Here is a 22,726-nt window from a genome sequence, read left to right on the forward strand (position 1 = left end):
GTAACCTAGTTAAGTTTAACTGGGTTCCATGACTACCTCTGAGGTAGGTCAGGGACCCAGTTGGATTCAGATAGGGTTGACTGGGTCAGACCCTTTCTAACTGCCACTTAACTAGGGTGCTAACCAGGCAAATTGCCTGATTAACCCCATTTTACATGGTAGTTTGAAAGGGCCGACTGTTTGATTGAAATTAATAGTAGGCACGAGGCAACGTAACAAATGTTGCAACCAATTTATTTTAGAACAGACGGTTCAAAATGGTACTGCAGATCAGCCTAAAGTTTATGGGCCCCTTTCCATATGAAACAGTCAATTTAAATTTGGCCCATAAGCCCATGCACCCAATTAACTTACAACCCCCCCAGTAGGTTTTGAGTAGTGGGAAGAAACCCCCTCAGATATGGGGAGAACGTAAAAACTCTTTACAAACAAACGTTGGTGCTGTAACAATATCATGCTATCTGCTACACTAACAGTGTCGCCCTAAAGCGCAGTAACATGCCATTCCGGCCCCCGAGCCAGTGCGCCCCCCCCCAAAATACACCATTGACTAGCAAGCCCAGATATATTTTCAACGGTGGGAGGAAACCCAGACAGACTCAGGGAGAACTTAAACAGTGCCAGATTTGAACCTGGGTCTATGGGGCTATAATAGCATTGTGCTAACTAAGCCCTAAATTTTGGTTTATTCTGTACTTCTCCTCACTTCATAAAATATAGTCACTTTAAATGAGGCGAAAAGAAAACAAAGCCATTACTTAAATGTGTTGTGGCCTCCATGGAGAATGGCTGTTGTAAATAACTTGGCATCAAACACCACAATCCCAGTGCCTTCTACAAGTTTACTCAGTCTTCAGGGCAAAAGATAGGGTGGAGCTGTGTTGGATAGGACATGTCCAACAGAGTTGTTGGCAACAGGGGTCCTTCAGGTTGGAAATTCTAAAATGAATCGTCACCTACAATGAGCCAGACGGTGCTTGAAAGAAGGTGGAAGACAAGGAGATGAGCAGCTTGAGGTGACAACAGAATTCGGGAGTAGTGTGGCTCTGGATGGATCTAACTGTGAAGTTGGTGTTAGGGGAGACAGTGCTAGTGGGTGAGTGGCTCACAATCTTGGTAACTCAAGCTTTTGGAAAAGCCTGTTGTGGATGTGGACACTGGTCCCCTGCTTGGTGCTACCTTGTAGAGCACTGATTTGTTACAGCATGCTTGGTTCTGGAAGCCAAAAACAACCCCCAGAATTTCCACCTAAAATAGAGATATCTTTGTATAAGACTTCCCCCAAATCTGGCACTTAACCATTGTATTTTATTGCCAAAGGTTTTAATTTTATGAGCATATTTTAAAATAAACCACTGTTGGCTCCTGTATCAGACCATTTAAAGCCTATACAGATCCGACAGCAGTCAGACTGGGCGGATGGACCCTGTGGGGGAGCGCTGAGACTGTTGATAACTAACAGGACACACTCAGGACTGCGTCAGATTCACTATTTTGGGGGGGAAAGGGGGGGTTGGACTAATTTGAGTTGGGTTATTAATGTGTAATAATTATTGGGGAGGGTATAGTTTATTTAGATTACTGATACTGTATTGTAATTTTATTATTTTATTCTTAATTTTTTTAAATGTAATCCTATATGTTATTCATGTTATAAAATCTTAAATAAAGTTTAAAAAAAAAGGACTGCGTCAGAGCCAGAACAAAGATGGCAGCGGTGTTGAGACCTCGCTGGCAAGGGTTCGTATTTTAGATCTGGCGTACAAGATGACCCTGATTTTGAGCCGGCACTTTTAAGTTTTGAGAATCGTCGTATAAAGTGCACAAGTACGTTTCTCCCCTCCAGAAAAGAGAAATTGTTAGTACAGCACCAGTAATCGGGATAAGGGTTTGCATTCGGCAGTGTCTGTAAGAAGTTTGTACATTCTCCTCATGTCTGCAAAAGTTTTCCCTAGGGGCTCTATTTTCCTCCCACCCTTGGATGATTCCAGGGTCAATTGGGTGTAATTGGGCAGCATGGGCTTGTTGGTCAGAAGGGCGGGTTGCTGTGCTTGATGTCTAAATTTAAATTTTAAAATTTGTGGTGTCCTGCACTGCCTGATCTAGACAGAACACCAGGGCATTGCGCAGAGGCTGTCTGTGATGGCCAGTGTCAATCACAGTGCCAAGATGCAGGACTTAATGGGGTATCCTGGCTGACACAATGAGTACCAAAATTGCTGGGGCAGCAGTGGTTGTTCCACGTGTAGCCAGGATCCTCATCCTGTTAGAAACATTGGAGGATACTGTAGGAAGAGCGAAACACTGCCGACATCGTGATTGTAGTTTTAAAAAAAAACAGATGCTGGATGAACTCAGCTGGTCTCGCAGCGTCCATAGGAGGTAAAGATATATCACCAACATTTCGGGTCTGAGCCCTTCAAGGTATGAGCAAAGAAGAGGAACGTGACAAAATAAAGACTGAAGAATGTGAGGGGGAGGAGTCCAGACCAACAAAAAGAGTTCGTTTGAGATGTGAGAAGAGGCGAGAATGGATTTGGGCTCCATGTCCCCTTTGTTGCGCTGCCCAGTTCTCCACAGCAGTGAGATTTCAGTTAGGTCACAAGCTCAATGGCAAGTGACTGTCTGAAGGGGAGAGCTCTGCAGCCAAATTTGGCAGGACACAGTATCTTTGCTCGTACCTCGAAAAAGGGCTCGGGTCCAAAAAGATGGTTATGTATCTTTGCCATAAAGAATGCTGTATGATTTGCTGAATTTCATTAGCCCTTCTATGTATCAATTATAATGTGGAGACTTGTTTAACCAAAGGATTCAACAGCTTCCATTCTATTTAACAGAAGCTGACCATAAGATCCAACTAATCTGGCAACCAGTAGAGTGAACAATGATCTGACATGTTGCAAAGGACAGGTTCTTGAGTTTTAAATTTACTTTCATGCAAGGGTTAGGACACCTCGCTTTGGAATAATTAGGCTGCCAGCCCTGGTGTTCCCTATAAGCTTGTTGGAAATGGATGGACAGGAGTAATTTTTTTCTTTGAGGCAGTGCCTCGTTTGCCAAGGGAGTGGGGAAGTTTCATTGTTTACAGACACGTGTCCATTTGGCTGTTTTACAGTGTCTAACAAGTGGATCCATGAGCGTGGGCAAGAATTCCGGCGGAGGTGCAACTTGTCAGAGATGAACTGATACATTTGTGAATTTCCCCCTCTGACCACATCACATACACTACAGCTCAGTCCTGTTTGCACTCCTAATATCTTTGTTCCCTTTCCCTCAATACTTCACCCCAACTTCAATGACTCTTTTTTAAAAACACTAAGTGAAGACCTGGTCAGAGAGGTTAATGTTTTATAACCTTCTCCATTGAACTACGCGAAGCTGCTCAAATGACTGGAACTATTCCCCTAAATCATGCATTTGTCCTCTTAACATTTCAAAATTGTGACGAGGCTTTTTTCTATAAATTTATTTTTATGGTGTTCTTGAAATTGCAACATGAAGCTGCACCCACAGCAAACAGTGAGATCTTTGCTGGGAGTGAGGTTCCCTTTCGAATTAAGCTGGCTTGGTTATCTGTTGCAACAGGAGACTTCTAGGAATAATCGTGTTAAAGCTGCTTCCAAAAACTTGGAACATTTTAGGAATTGTATTGCTGGAAGAGCAATGCTTCACGTTAGCCTGATTAATGAAGCATTTTCCAGAGGGAGTACCTGCAGGTATGTTTGCTTAAATTAGTGTCCATATAATAGATCTCAAAAATAATAGCTTAATTGTCAGCCATACATGCTGAACTTGCAAGTACAGTAAAACTCCAATTATCTGAAATGATCGGGACGAGGCCCATGTCAGATAAATATTTTTTTTTCTGGGCAACTGGTCATTTTTTTTTTAAAACAGCCCAGTAACAACAGCAAATCACTTGTTTCAATGTTTAAACAACAAAGGAAGGCTTTTGAAGCATTAAAATAATTTTAATTCTTACTAAAAAAAAATGCTAGCCGTTACTGATCACCGAGACCACACAACCGCCGCTGCCCGACATGAACCCACCTCTCCTGGAGAGGCTTCCTGGGATGGTGGAACTCCCGCTGGCGAGCTCCTGTCTCCCCATTCACCGGAGCTCCCGACGACAGAGTCCAGACTCCTCCCATAGACCTACTGCACACGCACACCGGGAAGTAGGCTGAGGGAAGGATTTGGAGTCGTCGTCTAGTGTGGGAGGGAACGCCACTGAGCCAGAGGTCCCTGCTCCACCAAGGAGGACACTCTACTTGATGCGAGGACAAGGGATTCTTTCGATCGCTTGTGGCTGGGAGGTCATGGCATGTGGTTTGAGAGGAAGATTTGAAGACAAAAGGTAAAGAAGAAATGGAAAGAGATGGGAGGGAGTTACATGAAATTAAGACGATTTTCATTCTAATTTCATGTTGGGTGAATTTATTTTGCAACCTGTGAGGTCAATTAGGCTCTGAAAAATTATTTGTTTCTGATATCCTCATTTATCCAAAAATTTTAAATATTTTCATAAAAATTAGGATTTTGGAGAATCAAAGTTGTACTGTACATTATCCCTTGTGTTAAATGCAAGAAAATCAGTCTTAAAACCTGATGAACATTATGAATCATGATCCTTTTAAAATTAATTTTACAGTTGAATTATTTCTAGATTTATAATAATTGACCCTGTTTAGGGGGTATACTGGAAATAACATTTAATTGCGACACACTATTGCCTGATGTGGTTTGGTAGTTCAAACAAATGGTTCTCAACCAATTCTCTCCTCTTCCTCCCCCCCCCCCCCCCCCCACATACCACAGGTGCTCTGTAGTTAGTAAGGAATTATGGTGGTACGTGAATGGGGAAAAAAAGTTGAACTACTGGTCTAAACGCAAGGCTCCTGTTAGTTAACATGGTGCACCGATTTTTTTTTTAAGGCTGTTAACTACCAGATTGAGCATGCCCCATGCTCATTGCACCCTGGGAATATTCATGGTTCCAGCATCATCGGTTAATTGGATTCTTGGCATCATTTTGCTTATCTTCAACACCTTGGTAATTGGCTAAAATATATGTGATTGCTCTGTATATTGCATGAATGAACTCTTCCCACTAGTTTTTTAAATGTATATATATTTTAATCATTATTGCTGTTTGCCTGAATAATCATGTTTTAAAAGAAATTATCAGTGGATAATTTTTTTTAAACCATGCATAAAGTTAAAAATGATTATTTTTTAAACTAAAGCTTTATGGACAAATGAAAGATAATGTGACAACACAGACAGAGCAATCACGTGCCATAGGAGATTTTTCAAATAAAAAGTGCTTTTTCTGTGCCATCAGTGGAAGACATTTATTTATATATCTTTATTTTTTAAAAAAATGCCCCCCCCCCCCCTCCCACAAGATGCCATGACGTTTTGCGCCTCATTGTGTATTTGGCCACGGGGTAGTTTTCAACCTGACCTGCTTACACTATTCTGGTCTCTGGTATGAAACTTGGCAACTGATCCAATATGCAGGATGGAAACCTATTACCGGAATTCAAGCTACCATCAAAAATACAGAAGTTTAAAATTAGTGCACATTGCCATTAGCTCACCATTCTCACAACCTCAGGCAACCGGAGAATTCACTTATCCAGCATCTAGCAAGCCCCATAGGTGCCAGATACCAGGGATTTTACTGCATTTAATAAGATCCATGGACAAAAGGAAAATGTTCACCTACTTAAAAACAAAACTGCTTTTGCTCGTGATTGAGTGCCCAGTACTCGGATGGAGAATTACCACTGTGATCTGGGCAGGCAGTGTCCAAATCTCATCTTTTAGTTGACCGGAGAGAACAAGTAAGACACAATACTCCTGTGCCACCCCATTTCCAGAAGAGGGAGTGGAGGATTTCCCACCAAAACACCATCGCCTGGAAAGTGCCATCTTCCGGATAGGTATCCTCCTCAAGGGTTCGAATATCTCTGCAGTAAGTGCTCAATGACTATCAAGTGATTTTGAATGAAATCGTGTGGTTTCTGTTGCTCCTACTGCTTGCACCATCACTCTCTGTCAAGAACAGGTGGGTGGGCTCTTCCAGGGGAATTTCTGATGCAATAGCTGTGGACCATTTCACCACCATGTCACACAAGCGAGTTGTAAGACTGGCCAGTGAGTGAACCTGCTCCCAACTCTGCTGACCAATCTGGAACTTAACAGGTGCCATCCCTGCTTTTCCACCTTCTCTCAAAGCAAAGCAGAGCCACTAGAATGTGGCACCTTGAATATTATTTTCGCAACTGGTATTTTACATGAATGGTGAAAAGATTTGGGTATTTTTCTGATCGTGCCAAGTTTCAGAGACAGAAGTTATCTGAATGATGGGTTTGATTTTCTTATTTCTAGAAATGCAACATTAACCAAGTGCTGCTCCAACGTGAATTTAATGCTTTGACCTGTTTTGTTCTCCTTTCTGTTTCAATGTAAATTTGAACAAAAAAATAAAGTCTCACTGACAATTTCTCCTCGTAAAGTTCCTTTGTTGCCTCAGTTTTCATGGTATAATTGAACAGTAGTAAGCTATCACTTTTAAACTAGTTTCCAGGTTCACATATGGCATAGCCCAAGAGACCTACAGCAATGATGTAAAAAAAAAAAAAAAAAATGTTTTGGAACCACAGAGTCTCAAATCTTACAGCTTCTGAAAACAAGGTAGAGCTGGATCAAGGGAATCCAGACCTTAGTTCCTTAATTAACAGCTACCAGTAGAGAAGCAATGAAAATGACAGATAATTCAGGCTAGAATTCCCTTGATTAACACAATCTTTTAGCATTTGCTACTCTAATGCTGGCTGTCCAGACCCTACTTTTTTTAAATAAAGACACAGTTCAGTAACAGGCTCTTCCAGCCCAATTAACCTACAAATGCTGTATATGCAGATATGGTGAGAACGAACAAACTCCTGCCAGTGCCTGATTCAAACCTGGATCGCTGGCACTGTATCGGCTAACCGCTACACTAACCGTTGTCTCTCATAATCTTGCTGACCTCTAAGTGCCCTCATCCTTGACCCCAAAGAGAAAACCCTGTTCACTTTGCTTCATAAGGCACGTTTTCAAATCCAGACAACATCCTGGTAAATCTCTGCATCCTCCCCATGGCTTCCCACAGATTTCCTGTAATGAGGCAATCAGAACCAGATACCAGACACCTCTGGTGTATAACCAGAGCTTTATAGAGTTGCAACATGGTGGAAGTTATTACAGAAGAAGCTGAGGCAGTGTCGGTCAGCAAGTGCAGAAGGTGATGGGTGAGCAAACAGCATCTCAAAATTAGTTAGTGCAGGGAAACCAATTACTATGGTCAGTTTTCCAGTTCTAACATTGTCTGAACATTTATTAAAGGCAGAGGCTGGTAAGGCAATCTAATGTGTTCAGCAGATTTGTTTGCATGTTAATTATTTAGAACGTAACAACAGAGGAACAGGCTTGATATCTCCTGTGCTCCATACATTCTGTTTGCATGTGATACATATCACCCTCTTCCTTGAAGCCACTACTATTATATCTACTCCCAACAATACTATTGGCAGAATTACCAGGCACCAAACACTTCACATTAAAAAAAAATGTATATCACCTTTAAACTTCCCACCCCTCATCCAAAAATGAAGTTTAAACATATAATGGGGCATTTTACCCTAGGAGAAAAGATCCATAGAGTCTACTCTTTCTATGCTTTAGTTTGAGAAACAATCAGGCCCCCCTTAGCCTCAGAAACTCCAGAGAAACCAATCTTTGTCCAACCTCTCCCCATCCCCTCCAACTCAGGCAACACCCTGGTACATTGCTTCCAAACGCATTACAAAGCCTTCACATCCTTTCTGTAATGGGTCCACTGTCCCCTCGAAGCTGCATACAAATTTTACCACCAGTGCACAAAGGAAATTCATGTGCACACAAACAGTCGTTCCAAGTCTAGAATAAAATCTTGTATTAAATACTTGTATTAAAAAATGTCAATACAGTTTTATCAGCCATGAGAGGTGGGCGGTGCCAAGCACAAGCATTCAATGCGCACATACTTTAGTCACAGGGGAAAAAAACTTGCATCACAAGATTAGAGGGAACATAGAATGGGATGATCAGAATTGTAGCCAATACTCTAAATTCTACCTATCCAAAGGTTTATTTCACTGCAATGCAACTCATTTTTCCCCACTCTATTTCTTCCCCTCTTCCCCCCCCCCCCCCCAAACTTCCGGGCACAGGAAGGCAAGAATACCATTCAGTTTCTTTACCACTGTTTATTTTATTGGCCACTTTCAATGAATGATCGACCAAAACCCTATCCTTTTAAGAGTACTGCCACTAAGTGAATACAACAGGATTGTGGTCTAACGAGGGCTCGCAAAACCCTGATCACCCCACTCACGGCATCTTCCAGCTGCTCCCGTCAGGAAAATGATACAGGAGTATCAGGCAGATTCACCAGGACGAGAAATAGCTTCTTCCCATGGGCCGCAAGATTGTTGAATAACTGACAAACTGCTCATACAACTTTTTTTAAACAATACTTATTTTATACATGTATATATGTTCTGAATATAATTTTTTTTGTAAATATGTGCATTGTCTGTACATGTTTGCGTACCAAAGACCAGAGAATGTGGTTTTGTTATAAAATGACAAGATAATAATCAACTTTCCCTTTACATTTGACCTCCCCAAGAGCAGCACCTCACATTTGTCCAGATTAACCTCCATCTCTTATTTCTCTGCCCATATCTGGAGCTGATACAAATCCTGTTGAACACTTTGAGGACTTCCAACACTTTCCACAACTAATCTTTCTGTCATCTACAAAATTACTAATCCCTCTCACCACCTACTTCATCAAAAGACACAAGCAACAGGAATCCCAGCTCCAGTGCCTGCAGAACACCACTGGTCACAGACCTCTAACCAGAATGACATCCTTCCACCACCAATATTCCAAGCACCAGCCAATTCGGAATCCAATCAATTAATTGTGTATTCCACGCATCTGGATCGGCCCATCACGAGTGACCTTGTCAAATGTTCATGCAGATAACACCCCTCATTGGTCATCTTTGTCATCTCACAGTGGGGAGAATTTCAATCTGTTCTATCTTATCCACTTCTATTCAGATGAAGTTTTAAAACTAAACTATGCTGAGAGAGGAAAAGAGCCCTCCAACATCCAGTACCTTTGACTACATTTATCCTTCAAAGAGAGAGGAGCTGTTAATTCATACTTTTGGCTCTGCTATCCATAAATTCCCTTCACATCCATCATGGAGTGCTATCCCTTCTGAGGAACAGAGTAAAATGTTGAAGGAACTCAGCAAATCCATGGAAGGCAACCAAGAGTCGACGCTTCAGGCTGAAATCCTTCACCGGGAATTCCCGATGATGAGTTTCAGCCTGGAACGTTGGCCGTCTATTGCCTGCCTGATGCACTGAGTTTCTCGAGCATTTTCTGCATTCCTCCATTTCTAATCAAAGGGCTAATCAAAATAGGACGTGTATGGTGAATGGCAGGACATTGAAAAGTGCAGTGGAACAGAGGGATCTCGGGATAATGGTACGTAGTTCCCTGAAGATGAAGTCATGTGGATAGGGTGGTGAAGAAAGCTTATGGCGTGTTGGCCTTATAAATCAGAGCATTGAGTTTAGAAGCTGTGACATTATGTTAAAATTGTTCAAGGCATTGGTGAGGTGAAATGGAATATTGTGTATAGTTTTGGTCAGCAAAGTGTAGGAAAGATATCAACAAATTGCAGAGAGTGCAGAGAAGATTTACCAGAATGTTGCCAGAGCTACAGGATCTATATTAGAGGGAAAGATAAAATAAGTGAGGTCTTTATTCTTTGGAGTGTAGAAGGTTGATAGGGGATTGGATGGAGATTTATAAAATTATTAGGGGTATAGATAGAGTTGACGTGGAGAGGCTTTTTCCTTTAGCAAAAGGGAAACGACACGAGCTGAGAGTTGGGGCAAAAGTTTAGAGGAAACATGATGGGGGATTTCACTCTGAGAGGTGGGTGTGTGGAACGAGCTTCCAGACAAAGTGGTGGAGGCAAGCTTGATATCAGCATTTAAGTTGGATATGGACGGGGAAGGAATGGAGGGTTACGGGTTGAGTGTAGGTCAGTGTCATTAGGTGGGAGACTAGAAGGGCCAAGTTAGCCTGTTACTACGATGTAATTGTCATATGGTTATATATCTCCCATCCTGGTTTACCTCGAAAGGAATTATTTGGCTGCATGTGAAGCACTTTGGAGGGGGAGGTGGGCATTGAGGATGTGCAAGTTAGCGGATGACAGTGAAGGGTCCGCACAGAGTGAAGACAGTTGCCAAAGATTACAGCAGGATCTTGGTAGTTTTGGCAAAGGAAGAGTTGATGGAAGTTAATACAGAGAAATGAGGGTTTGCATTTTGGGAGGTCAAACATGGGTAGTGAATGATAAGGATCGGGGGGGGGGTATTGCAGAATAGGGAAAATTGAACATCACAGGTACAGAGTACCTTGAACGCGGCATCACAGGTCAACAAAACTTTCAGCACATTGGGCTTCATCGGTCAGAGTACAAAGTACGGATGTTGGGGTGTCAAGACATTGGTGAGGCTTGTGTTCAGTTTTGGCCACCATGCTATAGGAAAGATTTCAAGCTGGAGAGGATGCAGAGACGATGTACAAGGATGTTTCCAGGACTTGGGAGTGAGCTACAGGGAGAGATTAAGTAAGCTGAGGCTTTGTTCCTTGGAACACAGGAAGATTCCTTGGAACAAAATAATGAGAGAAATAGATCAAGTGAATGTAGAGACTCTTTTATTGAGAATACAGGAAAACCAGTTACCAGAGGACATTAAACCAATGTGGGAGGGAAAGGAGGAAAAGAGATTTAACAGGAATCTCAGGGGACGGTCACACACACACACACACACACACACACACACACACACACACACACACACGGGCGGTTGGTGGAGGTAGTTGAATCAGGTTATATTTTAGAAAAAAAAGGTTCATGGCTAGGATGGGTTTCGAGGGAATATGGGCAAATGCAGGCAGGTGGGATTTGGGTGGGATATTTTGATGAAAATTGGACTGAAGAACCTGTTTCCACACGATCAGACTAAAAAGAAAGGTTAGTTACTCTTTGCAAAACATCACCTTACATTGGAAAGAATGGGAACATCCCCAAAACATCACAAAGAAAATGTTCAGGGTACTCTTGCATCATTTTCAGTAACGACAGGATCTATTTGCATCTCAATTAAATAATGCATCTCACAAGGCTGGTGTAGAAATCGTACAGCTGCCTGGATTCAATCATCCATTTCTATGAAATAGATTCCAAAAAAAAAGTAGCTCCTTTAACAATTTTTTTTTGCATTATTTCCTATTTAGATGTTCATAGAACTCTTTCCAACAAACATTTTCCCAAAACAAAATTGCCACACTGTTCTGTGCACTCTAAACCATATCATGATCCAGATTTCACAATTACTGTTTTGAAAATAGTTTTCCCTCAATTTTAAAATGAGCCATTGCAAAATTTCACTTGGTTTGCACTGAAATCTCAATCCCCGTAACTCTGCACGATCAGCTTTCATTCCCCATTGTATTTGGTTACAAAATCTTGTTTAAAAAATAAAAAGTACCTGCAGATGCTGGAATCTTGGGTGAACAAAGAGAGGCTGGAGGGACTCTGCAGGTCAGGCAACCTTCATGGTGAGAACCAGTCAGTCGCAAGATGCCGCTGACCCAAAATGTCAGCTGACCTGCCAGAATCAGAATTTATTCTCATGAAATTCGTCATTTGGCAACCAAGTGGAAACATTTATACAGATCATCTGACAAAATGAAGTGCAAGAAAAAGAAGACAAAGTAAGGCAGTGCCTGTGGTTCATTGTTTATTCAGGAATCTGACGGCAGAGGGGACAAAGATGTCCTTGTTCTGCAAGTGCTCATGTTGAGGCTCCTGTACCTCCTTCCTGATGGGAGCAGAGAGAAGAGGACAAGGCCTGGGTGGTGAGGGTCCTCGAGTATAGAGGCTGCTTTCTTAACACACCACCTCTTGTGGATGTCCTCGATGGAGGGAAGTCTGGTGCCCGTGATGTCACAGTCTAATTTAACCTCTGGAGTTTTGCCAACATTGAGTGCAAGGTTGTTGGGGCATCACTCAATGAGCTGATCTATCTTCCTCCCTTACGCTTCCTCATTACAGTCTATGAATCTGCTGTCAATCGTGGTGTCATCGGCAAATTTGTAGACAACATTTGAATTGTGCCTGGCCACACAGTCATGGGTGTATAGGAAGGTGAGCAGTGGGATAAGCTCACATCCTTGAGGTGTGCTTATGTTGATCGTCAGTGAAGAGGAGACAGTCTCCAATTCTTACTGACTGTGAACCTGATGAGGAAGTCAACGATTCTGTTGTGGGGTGGGGCGGGGGGGCGTACAGAGGCCTTTGTTGAGCCCAGGCGCTTGTTGACCAGCCCTGAGTGAATTGAGCAGATTCTCTCTGTTCACCCTCTAACCTGTAGCTCTTTTCTCCTCCACACGCCTTGCTCCATTTGACATTACCTGCACTATAATCACTCATCCAGTTTTCCATCCATAACGTGCACAGTAGCAAACTTATATTTCCTCAAAGTCTGTTCATACAATTCACTTAAATAACTTTCCCATCACTCCTGATGTCCAACATAACACCTGCAGTTTGCATTAGGGCATTATGTTGGATGAAAGGCCTCCAATTTACTGTTTAAATACAAGCATGCACATTAAATTATGAAGTCTTTTTTTCCAAATCAATTCATTTGATAGTTATTTAAATAAAAGTAATGCCCCAAGTGCTTTACAACTTTTGACGATTATTTATTTAAGAACATTTGTATTTGACATTCATCGTGATACTGTTTCGAGATTCATGTCTGCATCCGGTGGCGACTCGTATTTACCAAGGATGGGAAGCTCAAGGAAAGTTGGGAGCATCATTCCATTGCCTCTGTAAACAAACTTTGGTTAACAGGGGCAGTCAACTTTACACAACTATTCGTGATTTGAAGTGTTGAAATACTATTGTGTGCCTTTATTTTTATGGTGTATTTATTTTCAGACGAATTCTTCTACCACTTCTCCAAATTAAACAGTACTGATTATATCGAAGAATGCTTTTCCTCTGAAGAAATTATACTGCAGTACACCATGTGATCAATGAAACTGAAGGGGAGTAATGTGAATGAAGATTAGTTATCATGACCCCTCAGCAATCACTGCAATTCTTTAGTTGTCAGCACTGCTTAAATTCTACCTGCTCAATGTCCTTGATTTTCAGTGTTCAGCTGCCCAGGGGTCATTGCCTCATTAACCTTCTCTGTTCCCACCTTTTAGATGACGCCCCCCCCCCCCCCACCTGACCAGGTTTACAGGCCCAGTGGTGGAGTAGGGGCAATAAGTATCTCTCATTTTTTTTCCACACTATGAACCATATTAATCAAAATACACACAAATATTTTCCTCTTGAATTTACACATTGTCATTTTCTCTCCCTCCTTCCCACCCACCCTCCAAACCCACTAAACATTCAACATATACAATACCATAAACCCATTAAACAATGTCATCACACAATGAAAATAAACAAGAAAATTGTGTCATCTACTTATACACACTGGATCAGGTCATTTTGTCGTCTTCTCATTCTATCATTTTAGGGGGTGGAGGTCCCCGGTAGGCCTTCTCTGTTGTGTTCCATGTACGGTTCCCAAATTTGTTCGAATAATGGGACTTTATTTTTTAAATTATATGTTATTTTTTTCCAATGGAATACATGTATTCATTTCCATGTACCATTTCTGTATTCTCAGGCTCTCTTCTGATTTCCAAGTTGACATTATACATTTTTTTGCTACAGCTAAGGCTATCATAATAAATCTATTTTGCGCTTCATCCAGTTTGAGGCCTAATTATTTACTTCTTATATCACTTAGAAGAAAGATCTCTGGATTTTTTGGTATGTTGCTTTTTGTGATTTTATTTAATACCTGATTTAGATCTTCCCAAAACTTTTCCATTTTCTCACATGCTCAAATTGCATGTACTGTTGTTCCTGTTTCCTTCTTACAGCAAAAACATCTATCTGATACTGTTGGATCCCATTTATTTAAATTTTGGGGTGTGATATATAGCCTGTGTAACCAATTATACTGCATCATGTATAAAATATTTATTTTATTTTTCATAGTTCGAGAACATAACTTTTCCCATATTTCATTTTTTATCTTTATGTTTAAATCTTTTTATAGCTTATTTCATCATTTTCTTTCTCTTGCAGTTTGATGAACATGTTTGTTATAAATCTTTTTATATTCGTGGTTTCTGTAATCACATATTCAAAGCTGCTTCCTTCTGGTAATCTCAGTCTGTTTCCCAATTTATCCTTTAAGTAGGCTTTCAGTTGGTGGTATGCAAACATTATACTATGAGTTATTCCATATTTGTACTTCATTGTGAAAGGTATTAGTTGATTTCTCATCAATCATAATTTTGGTATTTGGTCATTTGTTTTTTTCCTTTCTAAGTGAATCTTTTTCCAAGTGTTGAGTAAATGGTGCAGTACTGGTGAACTTTTATATTGCACCAGTTTTTCATCCCACTTATAAAGTATATGTTCTGGTACCTTCTCCCCTATTTTATCAAGCTCTATCTTGGTCCAATCTGGTTTTTCCCTTGTTTGATAAAAATCTGATAGGTACCTTAATTGTGCTGCTCTATAATAATTTTTAAAGTTTGGTAGCTGTAAGCCCCCTTGATTGTACCATTCTGTTAATTTATCTAGCGCTATCCTCAGTTTCCCCCCTTTCCATAAGAATTATTCTCTTTAGTTCATTGAAGAATTTCTCTGTTAAGGGAATTGGTAATGATTGAAATAGGTATTGTATCCTTGGGAAGATGTTCATTTTAATGCAATTTACCCTCCCTATCAGTGTTAATGGCGATTCTTTCCAATGTTCTAAGTCATCCTGTAATTTCTTCATTAATGGCTGGTAATTTAATTTGTATAGGTGGCCTAAATTATTATCTAGTCTAATACCTAGGTATCGAATTGCTTGTGTTTGCCATTTAAATGGTGATTATTTTTTTAAACTCTGTGTAATCTGCATTATTCATTGGCATTGCTTCACTTTTATTTGCATTGATCTTGTACCCTGATATTTCTCCATATTCCTTCAATTTCTTATGTAGTTCTTTTACTGATATTTCTGGTTCTGTTAAGTATACTATGATGTGATCTGCAAATAAACTGATTTTATATTCCTTCTCCTTTATTTTTATCACTTTTATTTTATTTTCTGTTCTTATCAGTTCTGCCAATGGTTCTATTGCTGAAGCGTACAGTGAGGGAGATAGTGGACATCCCTGCCTAGTTGACCTACTTAAATTAAATTGGTTCGATATATATCCATTTACTGTCACCTTCGCCAATGATCCCTTATATAATGCTTTAATCCAATTAATATATTTTTCTGGTAGGTTGAACCTCTGTAATACTTTGAATAAATAATTCCATTCTACCCTATCAAAGGCTTTCTCTGCATCTAAAGCAACAGCCACTGTTGGTATCTTATTTCCTTGTACTGCTTGGATTAATTTAATGAACTTACAGACATTGTCCGTTGTTCATCTTTTCTTAATAAATCCAGATTGATCTGGTTTTACTATTTTTGGTACAGAGTCGGCCAATCTGTTTGCTAATAGTTTTGCTATTATTTTATAATCTGAATTAAGTAGAGATATTGATCTATATGATGCTGGTATTAGTGGATCTTTCCCTGTCTTTGGTATTACTGTAATTATTGCTGTCTTACATGAATCTGGCAAGTTTTGTGTTTCTTCTATCTGGTGCATTACTTCCAGGAGAGGAGGAAATAATAACTCTTTAAATGCTTTATAGAATTCTATTTGGAGTCCATCTTCTCCAGGCATTTTATTGTTCGGTAGTTTTTTTAATATATCCTGTATTTCCTCTATTTCAAATGGTTTTATCAATTTGTTTTGCTCCACTTGTTGCAATTTCAGTAGTACAATTTTAGCTAAAAACTCATCTATTTTGTCTTCTTTCCCTTCGTTCTCAGTTCGGTATAATTGGTCATAGAATTCCTTAAAGTTTTCATTGATCTCTTTTGGGTTATATGTAATTTGTTTGTCCTTTTCTCGATGCCAATACAGTTCTTTTAGCTTGTTCTGTTTTAAGTTGCCAGGCTAGTATTTTGTGCGTTTTTTCTCCTAGCTCATAATACTTCTGCTTTATTTTCATTATGTTCTTCTCCACCTTATACATTTGTAATGTTTCGTATTTTATTTTTTTTGTCTGCCAATTCTCTTCTTTTTGTTGTATCTTCCCTTGTTGCTAGTTCTTTTTCTGTATTTACTATTTCCCTTTCCAACTGTTCTATTTCCTGATTGTAGACCTTTTTCATCTAAGTTTCACAACTTATTATCTGCCCTCTGATGCAAGCTTTCATTGCATCCCATAATATAAATTTGTCTTTCACTGATTCCGTATTTATTTCAAAGTACATTTTAATTTGGCGTTCAATAAATTCTCTAAATTCCTGCCTTTTAAGTAGCATGGAGTTTAATCTTCATCTATATGTTCTTGGTGGGATGTCTTCCAGTTCTATTGCTAATAACAGGGGCGAATGATCAGATAACAATCTAGCTTTATATTCCGTTTTCCTAACTCTCCCTTGGATTTGGGCTGACAACAGGAACAGGTCAATCCTTGAGTAAGTTTTATGTCTACTGTAATAATATGAGTATTCCTTCTCCTTTGGGTGTTCCCTCCTCCATATATCCAAAAGTTGCATTTCCTGCATTGATTTAACCATAAATTTGGCCAATTTGTTCTTTTTGCTAGTCTTCTGATAAGTATCTCTGATTGAAGGAGTGCAGAGATCTGGAAGAAGTCTAGAGGTCACAATAGTCAATTATGATTCAAACACCATAATCAGATTACACTTTGAAGCCTCTTTTGACTTAATATATCACATGATAATCTCCACTGGGAGAAGTTTTCTGTTAGTTCCCTTATCTACTGTAAACAGATGCTTTCCTTGTGTTTGCCTCATGGGAAAATTTTTCTGTATAAATACATTGTGAGTGTAATAGCTCTTTAACCTATTTGAAATTAAGTGTTTAATCAATGAATAAAGTGTCTATTTGCCATTGATAATTTCCATGGTCTAACAATGTACAAAACAATTTTATCTGTATTAATAATTGACATTAATACAGTGGGTCATTCAATTATCTTGGGCACATACTCAAAAAGAAAATACTATCAACACACAGGAGACTGCAGATGTTGGAACCTGACACCAAAGACAATCTGATGAAGGAAAGAGTGATAAATTGGGCCAAACAAAACTGGGAATGTTGGCAAGAGGATCCAGGGTGGGCTTGGTGAATTAGGGAAGCATGACAGGCTGGTGGACTGTCACATGCCAGAGAAAGGGAGGGAGAGGCAAGAAAAACCAGAGAGGTCAGGTGGGGGAAGGGAAGTTGACCAGGGTGGGATGGGCGATCAGATAAAGGCTGCTCAATGCAGGAAACTGATAGTAAGGTGAGGATGTTTGTACCAAGAGAGACCAGATGGAACCGGGAGGGGATGTGAAAGAGGAAGGCTGTAGAAGAATCCAGTGGGGAGATGAGGATGGAAAGGAATGTGAAAGTATGGACAAGCCAACAAAAAAGGTTGTTGGGTGGGGTGAGGTGGGAGAGGGTGGCCAGAAATGGTACAGAAGAAGGGAAAACTCATTATATGAAATTAGAAAATTCATACATGGGGTGCAGACTATCCAGGTCGGTAATCCCTAGGCCATTGGTGCTCTGTGATTGGTAAGGGATTGCTTAAGGTGGTATGTCAGTGGGAAGGGAAGGTTGAGAATCTCTGATCAAGACCCAATTGTTACTGAAATATTTTGCTCGAGAAAAATTGTCAATGGCCTATTTCCTTTGCAGTTATGAAACCGTGCTGAACGTGGATGGAGTCACAATGGGGAAAAAAAAAACCGAGGACATTGAGCAGGTAGAATTTAAGCAGTGAATCAATTAGGGACAATTAAAAGTAGTTTTCAACCTTTTTATTTCACCCATAAACCACCTTAAGTAATCCTTTACTAATCACAGAGCACCTATGGCATAGTGGAAAGAAAAAGGTTGAAAACTACTGTTCTAATTCTCCTGTAACCATGTTGCGCTAACCACTACATGAACCGTCATAATTAATCCCCCCTCCTGACTGGAGCAACTTTAACCATGCAGGGAAAAGGAGACACTTTAGGAGAGTCACCCCAATGGCGAGCGGCATCAACCAGCTCTTCGTCCTGGGCGACGCCATTGCTGTTTAACCCAACTGTATTCAAACAGCTGCTATGACCAAGGCTCTTCCCCAGCTGAATATTTACTCCCATCTTCAAAGGTTTCAGTTACTTCAAAGAACAAAGTACGTGAACAAGAACAGGATATCCCAAACATTAAAGATGGAATATGCATTGTCAGTTTGAGACACGACGTTAAAACAAGTCAGCCTTCACACCCAAAATAATGAAGGAGGTCACAGTGAAATCTGAAACATCAGGCACAGGTTCTGGAACAGGCCTCAAGAAGTACCAGCTTATGCTAGTTTTGAGTCAATGTGCAGCTCCAACTGTGACCTTTACCAGGGGGATATAAATCTCATGCAGGAATCAACAAGGATTGAAAACTTCTCAAAATAGTGGCCTCCTTGTACGTTATTATCCAGTGGTGGGAACAAGATGCACACGTGGAAGTTCTTCCACTTCCCTCAGCACGAGGCTGCCAGCTTTATCGCATTGAACTTTAACGGAGAGATGGGCTCCAATCAGTCTTCCTCAAATTGTAAGCACAAGAGGCTGATGGAGCAGGGTCTGGCATCTCCGTGTGGTATCTCCCACACAGACCCCACTGTCGGTGATGCCAGTCTTTCCACAGCCAAAATCTCGTGTCCACAAATAATTGCAAATAGAAAAAAAATGACAACTAAAGTGCAAGGTGCTGTTTTTGATAACTTGCCAAGGATTTAAACCCATAATCAAAAATAATCACTAATGGAGGTTAATCAGTTATTGCTGTCTTTGTCTCAATAATCACAATGCGACAGTCCATTGCAGGAGTTCAGCAGATTGAGCAAGAGAGAGGAATTGTCAATGCTTCAGGTTGAAACCCTTCATCAAGACTTCAAGGTCCTGCACTGACAGTCTCTCTCCACTGTATCTCGTGGCCGTGGAGCCAACAGGAGTCCCACCTTATCATTTTTCAAAGTTACGACAGGACAAATCCGCCCTATACTTCAAATTCTGGCTAGGCTGTGATGTTCAGTGGCTCCCGACAGCAGTCTCCACACTGATCCCATTGTCCCGTGTCAGTCTCTACGGCCCTGTATCAGTCCCCAACTTACCCCACTGCCCCGCTCTCTGGCCACAGCCCGGTGTTAGACCCCACACCGCCCCCACTGCCCCACTCGCCGGCCACACTGCCCCGTGGCGGTCCCCACACCGCCCCCACTGCCCCGCTCTCCGCCCACACTGCCCCGTGGCGGTCCTCACACCGCCCCCACTGCCCCACTCTCCGCCCACACCGCCCCGTGGCGGTCCCTACACCGTCCCCACTGCTCCACTCTCTGCCCACACCGCCCCGGGGCGGTCCCCACACTGACCCCACTGCCCTGCCCTCTCCCCACAGCCCCGTTTTGATCCTCACACCCCTGTGTCAGTTCCCAGTGTATTTTTTTCGACTTACAATGAGGGTGCTGGAACATAACCCCACCAGAAGATGAGGACTACGTATAGCTGCCACGTGGCCAACATTGCATTTCTCCTGAAACAACTTGCAACAAATGAAAAGCAGAAGTCAACGAAAGCACGATAGTGTATCAGTGAGTTAATTGACAATCCTTCATTTTGCACCTCTCCAGTTCCTCAACCACTGTCACAAAGACTCTGGTCTCCAAGCCCCCACAGACCTTCCAATGCACTAGAAGATTGGCTATGATTTTAAACTGTCCTAGCACAGTATGTTGCCATTGCATCATCTAATAACCTTCACATGACTGAGATCCCATCTCTGTTGGATTAGTAACAGTGCAAATTCCTCACCTGATAAAGGTGTGTATGATAGCAGCTCTCTACAGCTCAAATAAAGACCAAAAATAATTCTCAGCTAGCTAAAGTTGCTCACTCAAATAGAAGGGTTGATCACAAGATGTCCAAGCATATTATATACCATTATGTTCAATTTTATTTTCGCATTTTCAGGCACAAGGGACGGATGCATTGAAAGTGTTATTTCCTGAAGCTTTAGTGACATAAAACACCGAAGAGATGAAAGAAAATTAACAGTGCCAGGAACTCCGCCATTAAAATGCTGCTTGCACTGTGGTTCCATTTACAAAATGCACTGCAGCCATTCACATCCCAAATGATGAAGAACATGGCATCAGATGCATGGGAACAAACACTTGCATCTTCCAAAAGTCAAACATCTTCCCGGCTTGGAAATAAATTCTCTCATTATTTCTGTCTCAAATTTCTGATTTATTGTCTGAATACATACATGACATCACATACAACCCTAAGATTCTTTTTCCTGTGGGTGAGGCAGAATTACTACTTATCAGTTGTGCAAAAACTGTACTCAAGCTACACATGTAAACAAACTGACTGCAATACAGAGAGAGGAAAAAAAATCAATAAAATGCAAAAGTAAGAGTCCTTAAATGATTGAGTTTGTTGTTGGGGAGTCTGATGGTGGAGGGGTAGCAGCTGATCTAGGTGACACCTAGACCTTTCCTGATGGGAGGAGTGAGATCAGAGCGTGTGCTGGGTGGTGCAGATCCTTGATGACTGCTGCTGCTCTCCGACAGCAGCATTCCCCGACAGATGCTCTGGATGGTAGGGAGAGTTTGCCTAGGTGGTGTCCACTACCTTTTTCAAGGCTCGACAGCCAGGGATATTAGTGTGATAACGGTGCCCCTGCACTGTTTTCTCTAGAGGTTTTAGCAGCATGTCAAGAAAGTATCTGTTCACCTTCTCGAGGACAATAAAAGTGGGTCTTGCCACCCAAGCCCAGATCCCTCAAAGATGAATAGACAATGGTTTTGAGTGGCTGGGCTAAATCAGTTGATCCCAGGGTTGGAGAAAGAATAAGCTCGTCCCTCATGGCAACTACTATATAATAATTTTTTATTTTAAAAAGGCAAATCAGGGAAAAGCAGGCTACTAATTTAACCAATGCTAAAAGCACAAGGTCATGTTTCTTTGATGCCACATATGGTCAGGATTGGAGTGCACTGCCTCACAGAGCAATGGATGCACATTTAATAATCCATTTTTAAAGCATGTTGGATAATAGCTGAAGGAAAAGCACATATTGATATTTGGAAAGAGCTGCTTTAGGATGACTCGATGGTTCTGTGACCTCCTGCTACCCTGTGCCACAAATGATTCACTGATAAGCCCTCAAGCACAAAGCTGCACTTTGCCCCCTGACTTGCCAGCAGTAATGTCCAGGGAATTCTTAGAGACTCGCACACAATCCAGGACTGACAACAGCGTGCTGAAACTAGACAGAGTCCACTTTAGAATTCGACCTCGCTGTCAGCTGCAGCGACCCTCGCTGTCGTGTGCAGTGACAAGTGATGAGACAACGAGCTGAGCAGGACTTGCAGTATCCAAAGATGGTGTATATGTGTACATCTTTTCTGTCGGCTTAAACAAATCTTCCAACTCCCTACTTGTGTTTTCAATGTTAACTCTGAGCAGATTTGCCATTACAAGTCTGAACATTGCTGGCCTCATTAACCATTCTCCCCAGTTTTCTCTGTTCCAGTGTCTATAAACCATTTCTAAAACATCATGCACAATATGAATATTATCTTACAATAATGGTTGATTGTACATACACATCACCAGTAGTTCTATCCAATGTCTGTGTATGTAAAATAGGGGATCCAAATACAGTAAAAACCCTTGGTATCCAGCACCTATGGGGCTTCATAAATGCTGGACAAGTGAATTTTCCAGTTACTTGAGATTGTGCGTTGTACAATTGGCGAACTGACTGCTCGGGGCGCCAAATTTAAACTTCCAAATAGGGGCAGCACAGTTGGCGCAGTGGCTGGCACAATGCCTTTACAGCGCCAGCGATCGGTACCAGACCCCAGTTCAAATCCCACAATGCCTTTACGGAGCCAGCAATCAGGACCAGACCCAAATCCCTCGCTGTCTGTAAGGAGTTTGTACATTCTTCCTGCGTCTGTGTGGCTCTGGTTTCCTCCCACCCTTCAAAAATGTACTGGGGTTGAGGGTTAATTTGGGTGACATAGACTCGTCGGCTGAAATGGCCTGTTACCATCTATGTGTCTAATATTTAATTGAAAAAAATCTACTGTATATACTTGATATGGTGATATAGTCGATACCAAGGAAAAGTCAACCCCTGTTTTTGGTCCAAAAATTGGCCTTTTCTTTTAGAAAAACAACCTGTGTAAAGGTCAACCACCCACCCACCCCACCCCCTCCTATTTTGGGTTTATCCACCCACCCAGAGCTCCTGATGCCCTGACCACAAACCCTCACCTCAGCCACCCACCCATTCAAACTCCAGACCCTCACCCTG

The 22,726-nt window shown here is 41.3% G+C and overlaps 1 protein-coding gene across 12 annotated transcripts in view; it reads left to right on the top strand.

The window, feature by feature from the left end:
- LOC138736277 (prolyl 4-hydroxylase subunit alpha-1-like) overlaps positions 1–22,726 on the top strand; it is a 119,814-nt gene that overhangs the window by 79,823 nt on the left and 17,265 nt on the right. For 2 of the 12 annotated variants that reach the window (XM_069885526.1, XM_069885525.1), the window contains exon 15: positions 3,116–6,511. The exons of 7 other annotated variants lie outside the window; for them this stretch is intronic. In XM_069885526.1, the coding sequence (XP_069741627.1) occupies positions 3,116–3,186 (71 nt within the window). In that variant the 3' untranslated portion in view covers positions 3,187–6,511. Of the gene's footprint in view, positions 1–3,115; positions 6,512–13,142; positions 13,253–18,049; positions 18,117–20,364; positions 20,610–22,726 lie in introns of those variants that run through there. 3 more of the 12 variants (XR_011340191.1, XM_069885527.1, XM_069885524.1) reach the window with 3 other exon arrangements.

Source organism: Narcine bancroftii, chromosome 6, assembly GCF_036971445.1.
Source record: "Narcine bancroftii isolate sNarBan1 chromosome 6, sNarBan1.hap1, whole genome shotgun sequence".
In the NCBI taxonomy this organism is placed as follows: domain Eukaryota; kingdom Metazoa; phylum Chordata; class Chondrichthyes; order Torpediniformes; family Narcinidae; genus Narcine; species Narcine bancroftii.